The sequence below is a fragment of the Poromitra crassiceps genome (assembly GCF_964638095.1).
Source record: "Poromitra crassiceps genome assembly, chromosome: 5".
Lineage (NCBI taxonomy): Eukaryota > Metazoa > Chordata > Actinopteri > Beryciformes > Melamphaidae > Poromitra > Poromitra crassiceps.
Genome location: NC_139642.1, coordinates 61,240,882 through 61,251,522, shown reverse-complemented (window position 1 = coordinate 61,251,522; position 10,641 = coordinate 61,240,882). Strand labels below are relative to the sequence as shown.

At 47.4% G+C, this 10,641-nt stretch overlaps 1 protein-coding gene across 1 annotated transcript in view; it reads right to left on the bottom strand.

The window, feature by feature from the left end:
* Nucleotides 1-554: 554 nt before the first annotated feature.
* The window catches only part of ulk2 (unc-51 like autophagy activating kinase 2), a 70,154-nt gene continuing 60,067 nt past the window's right edge, over nucleotides 555-10,641 (bottom strand). The window contains exons 17-27 of the mRNA XM_083637938.1: nucleotides 9,293-9,373; nucleotides 6,538-6,830; nucleotides 6,181-6,359; nucleotides 5,966-6,075; nucleotides 5,630-5,767; nucleotides 4,968-5,209; nucleotides 3,981-4,159; nucleotides 3,362-3,480; nucleotides 2,629-2,786; nucleotides 1,812-1,947; nucleotides 555-1,442 (exon numbers count right to left, since the gene is read on the bottom strand). Coding sequence (XP_083494064.1) covers nucleotides 1,378-1,442; nucleotides 1,812-1,947; nucleotides 2,629-2,786; nucleotides 3,362-3,480; nucleotides 3,981-4,159; nucleotides 4,968-5,209; nucleotides 5,630-5,767; nucleotides 5,966-6,075; nucleotides 6,181-6,359; nucleotides 6,538-6,830; nucleotides 9,293-9,373 — 1,700 coding nt within the window. The 3' untranslated portion in view covers nucleotides 555-1,377. The remainder of the gene's footprint in view (nucleotides 1,443-1,811; nucleotides 1,948-2,628; nucleotides 2,787-3,361; nucleotides 3,481-3,980; nucleotides 4,160-4,967; nucleotides 5,210-5,629; nucleotides 5,768-5,965; nucleotides 6,076-6,180; nucleotides 6,360-6,537; nucleotides 6,831-9,292; nucleotides 9,374-10,641) is intronic.

Below are 10,641 nucleotides of genomic sequence, written 5' to 3'. Positions count from 1 at the left end.
AGAGCTACACGTACTGACAAAATGAACATAAAAAAAGCAGTATTATTTTAGTCAAATGAAATGTAAGGTTAACTTCTCAAGTAATTTGACAGTTCCTCCATTTCACAACTCGCTCCGTTAGCGGTTCCAAAGCTCCATGAAGGGGGCCACCGCCGCCTCAGTCTTTCAGGGTGAGTTTGTCCCGTTTGGCGTTTCGCCGCCCGCCTTGTGAAAAAGCGTTTGGACTCGGTCACGGTGACGCGCGGACACGGTCACGCGGACACGGACACGGCAAATGTGAAGTTAGCGAGCCGCGCTCCCTGCAAGCAACACGAGGGCTGTTTGTGGTCTGTGTAATGGGCCCAGGCCTCGCTGTTGCTCTGCGTGAACGCACAGTTAAGAGTCGGGGCAGCGGCGGCTCACAGTCCTCACATTTTCATCTTGGAAACTTGTACAGACACCCCCCCCCCCCCCCTTAGACACACCCCTCTCCCTCCGAAATCGACAATAAAGTGCTTGAGCTAACAACTTAACAAACAAAAACAAAACAAACTAATTACAGATCTACAGGTTCCTTTGCTCTTGAAGATCGTTTGCTGATGTCTCACTCTGTCTGTGTAACAGGAGCTTGCCTCAATGGTAATGTACATGTTGGATGGGAGAATCCTCTGGCCCGGGGGAGGTGGGGCTTGGGGGATCTGCGACACCGATTGGCCGCCTGCCTTCCGCTAGTTTCTTCTTTTTCCTTCCACTTCAATACTTGAGGTTTTTCAAGATAGGCAGGAGACTAAAACATCTGGCAGGAGACTAAAAACATCTGGCAGGAGACTAAAACGTCTGTTCTCTTCTGAACCAATAAATAAGAACACTAACAAACCAAAACACAGAGTCAATAACCGTCCATGTGTTGTGTACGTAGTAAGCGGTGATTTAAAAAAAGGGAAACCGCTTTGTGGTCTCTTGAAGACTACGACAGCCTCTCATTGTCCTGTCAACGCTGTTTTTATTCTGGTTTAAAAAAAAGAAGAAGAAGCAATTCATATCTTGAATGATGGACATCTTATATGTTTTGATCAGGTGGTTTGTCATCAAAATCGTGGTGGTAAAAAAAATGCACAGGTTCCGTCCTCATCCGTATTTTTCGAGCCTTTGCTTGGGGATCCGTTGTCATCTTTGGTTGTAAAATTGTGCATCGGTTTTGCTCTCGGCAACTCAGAGTCCACGATGCAGAAAGTCAAACAAGGTGTCTCTGTAATAATGTCCCACAAATCCAAAACAAACCCAAATGAGACCGACGAGGTGCAAAGTGCTGGATCTGCTACACGAGGGCACAGCCAGTCTGTGGGGGTCGTAGTGGATAGTCGCAGAGCGTGGTCCCTCTGGGGAAGGTGGGGGCTGCTACTCGTACAGTGTGACAGTACAGTAGCAGAGGGCTGAGATCCTCCGGTCGACGCTGGCCTTGTCTGTGGGCAGAACACACACAAAACAAAACCAGGCCATATTAAGTAATAGAAGTAATGAAGTACTTTGAAAACCTCAAAAAAACAACAACACCCACAATGCCGTTATTGTTCATGTTGAACCGTCCAATAAATTGTAATCTATCAATATCATCACAGTGTGATGGTGCATGAAGCAACACCGTTACTTGCCTAAATTGTCAGCCATCGTAGCAATAAGAGAAATAACTCAAACATGATTTTGAACTGTCTTTCTCTCTGCGTGTAACTGCTGTTAGCCTTCATTTGACTTGTGTGTGTGTGTGTGTGTGTGTGTGTGTGCGTGCGTGTGTGTGCGCACGCGCGTGCGTGTGTGTGTGTGTGTGTACTCACACTTGACTACGTTCTCCACGTCGGCCGGGTCCTGCAGGATCTTGGACAGGCCGTCCAGCAGCATGGCTGCCTTATTGTAGCGGTATGCTATGTCCTCCGTCTGCTTGAACATCTCGTCCAGAGCTGCTGACTGGACCTGACACACACACACACACACACACACACACACACACACACACACACACACACACACACACACACACACACACACACACACACACACACACACACACACACACACACACACACACACACACACACACACGCCGCTGCATTAGGATCACCATCATGGTACATTTTCAATTCAAACATTGCATACTTTTGCCACACCTTGATTTGTTTTGGTGGTGTTCTGGTGTTCAATATGATTTACGCAAATAGACATCTTGTCCCTGCTAAATAGGTCATATCACTGTATAGATGAAGATTCTTCTTCACAGCCACACGTATCAGAATATGTGAGATGATTGGCAGGGTTCCTACAGTTTCCTTCTTAAAACTCCATATTTTTCCAGGCAGACCCAATGTTCTTGATTGGATGTGATTTTGGTGCAGTGTATTTGATATAATGCATGCTGACAGCTAGGGCTGTGCAATAAAATCGATAGGGCAATATATAGCAATATTTTTTTCCGCAATACTTAGTTGTGATATATCGCCATATCGATTTTTTGCACAGCCGTCTGTTCAGTGACACAATAAGAATACTTTTTTATTTCAGTGCGTTCAGTAACACACTCAACACAGTAACATAATGGTCTTTAACACACACACACACACAGACTACACAAGCAGTTTCCCTGAGTTGGAGACTCACCATCTCCACAGCTTGGTTGTAGATGAGCTTCTCCGCGGTGACGCTGTTGATCTCGTCCACAAAGCGCTGCTTGTCAGAGAAGAAGTGGTTGAGTTTGTCGGTCAGCCGCCGGCAGAGCGAGATGCAGGTCTTGTAGCGCTCGTTCAGACTCTTCACCACTGGGAGAGGAACGGGACAGGTTTGGTAGGAGTACGACGCAAAGTGACAACCAGTGTTTCTGTAATGGAACTGGTTAGAAAAGAGAGTTCCCACACATTCTCATGGATAACATTTCTAACCTTTCCACGACTTTTCCAGGGTCCACAATATCATTTCCATGTAATGTAAAGTGGTGACTCTGAATCATGAATATGAGAAAGTATGACAGTGGACAAACAGGACACACTTCTTTATGTTGGATTTTAGTGCTTTAGACTCACTGCATCACATTATATAGAAGACATTGGAGAAGAAAACATGAATTTTCCACATTAAATTAAAATACACTAAGCACTCAAATCCAATATAACGAGGTGTGTCCTATTTTTCCAGTGTAGTAATAATTTCTGGTATTTACTTGGAGTCAGTGGGTCATATTACATAATAAACTATTCCATGACTTTTCCAAAACTTTCACTAATGCCATGACTTTTCCAGAAATGTTCAAACTCCATGACTTTTCCAGGTTCACCATTGAGCGTGGGAGAGCCCTGTAGAGCGTGGGAGAGCCCTGTAGAAAGCGAAGTCTTCTTACCCTGTTTGACGGCAGTGGAAGGATTGAGTTGGGCTGATTTAATCCGAGCCTTGGCCAGATGGAGGGAGGAGGCCAAGAGCTGGGCTGCCTTCATGTACAACACCAGCTGCTCCACCTGCCTGTAGGGGGCAGCATAAGCACACCAGATGAGATGCAGGGAAAAGCTTGAGCACTGCAACACCACCACTGGAAGAGTTCAATCTTGAATATGAAAACTTCATAAACGTGTGGATGACAATATATTTAATGAAACATATTTTGATTACATTCATTGATTTTTTTTTTTTTTTTTTTCAAGTGCACTTACGCCCTTTTGGCCCCAGATAGTTCAGTGAGTTCAGTGTTAGGTCTTTTGGTTTTTGATTAATAACTCTGGATGTGCCCTTTTGGCAGTAGAAATAGCTCATCAAGAGCTTTAATATGACTAGAAATATCATGCGCTTATTTCTAGCTTCTCGTCCAAAATGTCACATAAGCCCCCCTGGTTCTCACCCCTCGATCTGTAGAAATATATTCTGCTGTGTTTCTGTAAAGTAACCCATTTGTAAAAATTCCCCGACTTCCCCTGAAAGAATTGAACAAATTCCCCAAAGTGTCCCCCGTGCTTCTCTTTCCTTACCCCCAATCTCTGCTGAGCTGGCTGATCTGGTCCACCACCACGCTGTCCTGCGGGGGGTAGAGGGAGGCGGCCGACACACCAAGCTCCGCCCCGCCGGCTCGGACCGCCGCCATCTCCAACACGCAGTCAGTGAATGACAGCATCATCCGCAGGTGCATCAGTGTGTCCGTATGCTCGCGCTGCAGACACACACACACAGGTTACTTACTACTATTAAACTACTAAAGCAAAAATAAACTATTCAAACACAAAGGTTACTTACTACTATTAAACTATTAAAGCAAAAATAAACTATTCAAACACAAAGGTTACTTACTGCAATTAAACTATTAAAGCAAAAATAAACTATTCAAACACAAAGGTTACTTACTGCAATTAAACTATTAAAGCAAAAATAAACTATTCAAACACAAAGGTTACTTACTGCAATTAAACTATTAAAGCAAAAATAAACTATTCAAACACAAAGGTTACTTACTACAATTAAACTATTAAAGGAAAACTAAACTATTCAAACACAAAGGTTACTTACTGCAATTAAACTATTAAAGCAAAAATAAACTATTCAAACACAAAGGTTACTTACTGCAATTAAACTATTAAAGCAAAAATAAACTATTCAAACACAAAGGTTACTTACTACAATTAAACTATTAAAGCAAAAATAAACTATTCAAACACAAAGGTTACTTACTGCAATTAACCCCCCCCCCCCCCACACACACACACACTCAAAGTGGCTCTACAACAACATCAAAGCTAGAATGATCTGTATCGGACCTGAAGCCCAACATTTTCAATACTTTTCCAGACATTTTCTTTCATTCCCAAACTATTCAAGACCTGGAAATGATCAAATTAATTTTTAATACTGTTCCAGATACTTTTCCTGCTGTCAGTTCCAACACACACACACACACACACACACACACACACACACACACACACACACACACACACACACACAACATCGTCGCTGTGTCTCACCTCCATGAGTGTCTCCTCAGGCAGCTCCGGGGCTTCAAAGGTGATGAAGCCCTCCAGGCTGGGGGGCGAGGTCCCATAGGGGACGTAGCGCAGGCTGCTGGGTGCCCCGTCCAGCACGGGGACCCCCTGCATCGCCCCGCAGCCTCCTGGCGGGGAGGAGCCCAGGGCCATGCCGGGAGGAGAGCCCACATAAACCCGCCCGCTGGTGGAGCACAGGGAGCCACCAGAACTGTTGGAGCCCACTGGAGGACACGGACAAGGAGGGAGGAGACAGATGTTACCTTCAAGTTCAAGTTTGTCATTTCACCACACATCTCTGTGCAGGGCAGGAGGAGGAGGAGGCCTTTCTCAAAGGATCAAGGTGCAAAAGATATAAGATAGATAATAAGAAACATGAACATTTATGCAACAGTCCTGACTCCTGAGCATGCATACCTAAGATGTAAAGAATAGCTGAAACATATATAAAGTTAAGAACCAGGATAAAAGAGTTAAAAAGCATTCAGTATGCAATTAAAACCAATATCAAAAGAATTGCAAATTATGCAAATGATGGGTCTTATCAGGGTGAGGCTATTCAGCAGACTTCTTGTATATACATTATGTCTGTGTGATGTTTGTGGGTAGATTCATCTGTATGTTCTCCTTGCTGACAGTCTCACCTGAGGTGGTGCGTGGCCGGGTGCCCAGATGGCTGCAGGTTGGAGGAGTGCTGCTGTTGGGCGGTGAACCCACGGTGAACAGGACGGTACGGGGGCTCGCCGACCCACCGTGGACCAGCCCACTGGGACCTGCAGGGGCTGGAGGGAGGAGGTGTAATTTAATCACACAGGAAGAGCCTACACACACAGGGCCAAAAGGCTCGTTTGATTTGAATTGATTTGGATATAAAAGACAGCAAATCCAAGGGATGTACATGTCAAAGCAGCGAGCCTAGTAACCAGATGGGAACGTCAGCTAATATTGCGGTGGTACGTTGTAGCCTTGTAGCAGCGTACCTGTGTCCATGGGTCGCTCTGTGTTCAGGCTGTCCGTGCTGCCCTGATAGGCTTGTCCACCCAGAGTGATTCTGATTGGCTGCTCGGACAGACGGCCCGTACTGACAGACCTAATACGCAGATAGTCACAATCAGTTGCAAGTATTGACATAATCTGAACATTGTAAAATAAGAGGCTGGTTGATCCATACGTCGGTCTCTCAAGACGGTCCTACCTGCCGAAGGTCCTGCTGGCCTCGGGGGCAGCCTGGCGCCCGCTGGGGTACGGGCTGCAGTGGTGGGCGCAGATCTCCCGCACGTCTGCCAGCGTCTTGGTGGGCACCGGGTGGTCCACCAGCGCCATCAGGTTACACGACGCCTGCGTTTTAGGGATCTTGAACGGTGCCGCAATGCTCTGAAAACGAAAACAAATATGAAGATGGAAAATTGAGTGTGAAAGTAGAGATGGCGAAAATGATTTTTTTTTTCAACCGACCATCGTTAACCAATCATTAAGCGTGAACCGTCATGAGTGTATTTTTTTTTATCATCCTTTAATGAAAGGTAAACCTGCTAACGTCTCTCCACTTTACCTTGGTGGGGGAGCCGATGATGGTGGGCAGCGGGGACTTCTGCAGCCAGTCGGAGGAGCGGGGTGAGGAGCCCAGCAGCTTGGTGGGGGAGGAGCCCAGCAGCTTGGTGGGGGAGGAGCCCAGACTGGCCGGGCGGCCCAGCTGGGGGGAGTGGCTGCAGGAGGAGGAGGAGGAAGGCTGCACGGGGTCCGACAGCTGCTTGTGGAGCTTCTGCCTGGTGTGGTACACCTCCGTCAGGGTGGGGGCGCTGTGGAGCCGAGCCCCCAGGAGCTGGGAGGATGGGACGGGGGAGCCTGGTGGGATGGGGGGGTAAATATCAAATCCAAGGACTTTTCAGGCCCAAATCCCTCCAATTCAAGGAACAAACATGGCAGAGTTTGAGACACAGATGGAGGTTCATTACTGTTCCAAGACTGAGCATTTTTATAATGAGAACAGCTTTACAGAAGCTCACTCACTCACAACTATTAAAAAGAGAGGCTTGAATGTGTTCACAGTGTGCACAGTACTTCCCAACTGTACTGTGTTAAACCTACGTTTAAAAAAAATCAAAAGAACTTCAAATTCTATTCTTGCGCAAAATGTATAAATTGAAGCAATTTCAATGAGCCATGTCTATTTTCTATCAACTTCCAAGGCCTTCAAGGACCTGTGGGAACCTCTGCAATAACCAAGTGGTACTGTATGTGTTTTCTCTGGCAGGTCAGAGCAGACAGAGTGTCTTTCTCCCATCTCACCACTAGGCGGCCCTCAGGTCTAAAAACAAAATCCTCGCTCCCCTGTCAAGAGCCAAAAATAGCAGCAGCGGGGGAGACGTGCCACCGCTGCAGGATTTTATGAGCTTCTTGCTCGTTCACAGGATTTCTGCTGAATCCGCGGAAGAAGAAGAAGAAAAAAAGCACAGAAATGTTCCACAGGCTCCCTCTGCAGGTCATAAAATCTATCTTTGTTTGTGTGACTTCACCAATAGGGGGACAAAGTACTGTAGCACCTGCCCGGGGCAATCGTTGGATAGGGAACACTGCAGTGTCCTCCACTTCACAAACAATCATCATCGCCATGACGACAAGCCCCTCCCACCAACAGTGAAGCAGAGTTACTGTACGTCTGTGTGTCTGCAGTGTTAATGGAACACCTGTGACTCATGGACTTTTGTCAATAATCAACTTAGGGCCGGGCCAATCGGTTGAAATCAATATCACGATGATCATAAGGATTTTTCTCAATATCAATACACATAATCACAATTATGGTTCTTGGACATTAGTAGACATTTCCTTAATGTTAATGCACCAAAAAAATAAAAAAATAAGTAAAATAAAGAAAAATAAAGATTGTTCACAAGTCCCAAACCTTCAAGTCCAAGTCAAGTCTCAAGTCACTGTGTGTGAGTCCATTTACACCTGGCGCTAACATGCGTTTTCTGTGATCAGATTGCAATCTGATTGCAGAAATGGTTGTCCTCTCAATCCGCATAAAGCTGCTGTATCCAGATTGAGAGGACACATTGCATTTACACTTGTGTTCAATGTGTACACAATGCATCCCATGCATCCCCTGGTTTGGCCGATCAGATTGCAATCCTTCTTCAATGCGTTTTGGGGGTGTTTACACCTGTACTTTCAAGTGACAAAACACAATCTGATTGCAATCTGATCACAGAAAACGCATGTTAGCGCCAGGTGTAAATGGCCTCTGTGTGTGTGACTTAAGTGCGACTCAAGTCCAAGTCTCAAGTCCAAGTCCCCATCTCTGCTATAGTGACAGAGCCTAGGATAACTAGCATCTCTGCTATAGTGACAGAGCCTAGGATAACTATAGTGACAGAGCCTAGGATAACTATAGTGACAGAGCCTAGGATAACTATAGTGAGAGAGCCTAGGATAACTATAGTGACAGAGCCTAGGATAACTATAGTGACAGAGCCTAGGATAACTATAGTGACAGAGCCTAGGATAACTATAGTGACAGAGCCTAGGATAACTATAGTGACAGAGCCTAGGATAACTATAGTGACAGAGCCTAGGATAACTATAGTGACAGAGCCTAGGATAACTATAGTGACAGAGCCTAGGATAACTATAGTGACAGAGCCTAGGATAACTATAGTGACAGAGCCTAGGATAACTATAGTGACAGAGCCTAGGATAACTATAGTGACAGAGCCTCGGATAACTATAGTGACAGAGCCTAGGATAACTATAGTGACAGAGCCTAGGATAACTATAGTGACAGAGCCTAGGATAACTATAGTGACAGAGCCTAGGCGAACTATAGTGACAGAGCCTAGGATAACTATAGTGACAGAGCCTAGGATAACTATAGTGACAGAGCCTAGGATAACTATAGTGACAGAGCCTAGGATAACTATAGTGACAGAGCCTAGGATAACTATAGTGACAGAGCCTAGGCGAACTATAGTGACAGAGCCTAGGATAACTATAGTGACAGAGCCTAGGATAACTATAGTGACAGAGCCTAGGATAACTATAGTGACAGAGCCTAGGATAACTATAGTGACAGAGCCTAGGATAACTATAGTGACAGAGCCTAGGATAACTATAGTGACAGAGCCTAGGACAACTATAGTGACAGAGCCTAGGATAACTATAGTGACAGAGCCTAGGATAACTATAGTGACAGAGCCTAGGATAACTATAGTGACAGAGCCTAGGATAACTATAGTGACAGAGCCTAGGATAACTATAGTGACAGAGCCTAGGATAACTATAGTGACAGAGCCTAGGATACTGACCTCCTGAAGAGCTGCGGCTACGGGACTCGTGGCCCTGCAGGTGGCAGCAGCACTGGCCCAGCTGCTCGGGGATGGTTCCCACTGTGAGGCAACACAAACATGGTTATGACCTCCACACACTACTGAGAGGTGAGGGGGAGTAGGGGCGTGTGTCCTACCTAGAGGTGAGGGGGAGTAGGGGCGTGTGCCTACCTAGAGGTGAGGGGGAGTAGGTGTGTGTGCCTACCTAGAGGTGAGGGGGAGTAGGGGCGTGTGCCTACCTAGAGGTGAGGGGGAGTAGGTGTGTGTGCCTACCTAGAGGTGAGGGGGAGTAGGTGTGTGTGCCTACCTAGAGGTGAGGGGGAGTAGGGGCGTGTGCCTACTGAGAGGTGAGGGGGAGTAGGGGCGTGTGCCTACCTAGAGGTGAGGGGGAGTAGGTGTGTGTGCCTACCTAGAGGTGAGGGGGAGTAGGGGCGTGTGCCTACCTAGAGATGAGGGGGAGTAGGTGTGTGTGCCTACCTAGAGATGAGGGGGAGTAGGGGCGTGTGCCTACCTAGAGGTGAGGGGGAGTAGGTGTGTGTGCCTACCTAGAGATGAGGGGGAGTAGGTGTGTGTGCCTACCTAGAGATGAGGGGGAGTAGGTGTGTGTGCCTACCTAGAGATGAGGGGGAGTAGGGGCGTGTGCCTACCTAGAGGTGAGGGGGAGTAGGTGTGTGTGCCTACCTAGAGATGAGGGGGAGTAGGGGCGTGTGCCTACCTAGAGGTGAGGGGGAGTAGGGGCGTGTGCCTACCTAGAGGTGAGGGGGAGTAGGTGTGTGTGCCTACCTAGAGATGAGGGGGAGTAGGGGCGTGTGCCTACCTAGAGATGAGGGGGAGTAGGTGTGTGTGCCTACCTAGAGATGAGGGGGAGTAGGTGTGTGTGCCTACCTAGAGATGAGGGGGAGTAGGGGCGTGTGCCTACCTAGAGGTGAGGGGGAGTAGGTGTGTGTGCCTACCTAGAGATGAGGGGGAGTAGGGGCGTGTGCCTACCTAGAGATGAGGGGGAGTAGGGGCGTGTGCCTACCTAGAGGTGAGGGGGAGTAGGTGTGTGTGCCTACCTAGAGATGAGGGGGAGTAGGGGCGTGTGCCTACCTAGAGGTGAGGGGGAGTAGGGGCGTGTGCCTACCTAGAGATGAGGGGGAGTAGGTGTGTGTGCCTACCTAGAGATGAGGGGGAGTAGGGGCGTGTGCCTACCTAGAGGTGAGGGGGAGTAGGTGTGTGTGCCTACCTAGAGATGAGGGGGAGTAGGGGCGTGTGCCTACCTAGAGGTGAGGGGGAGTAGGGGCGTGTGCCTACCTAGAGGTGAGGGGGAGTAGGTGTGTGTGCCTACC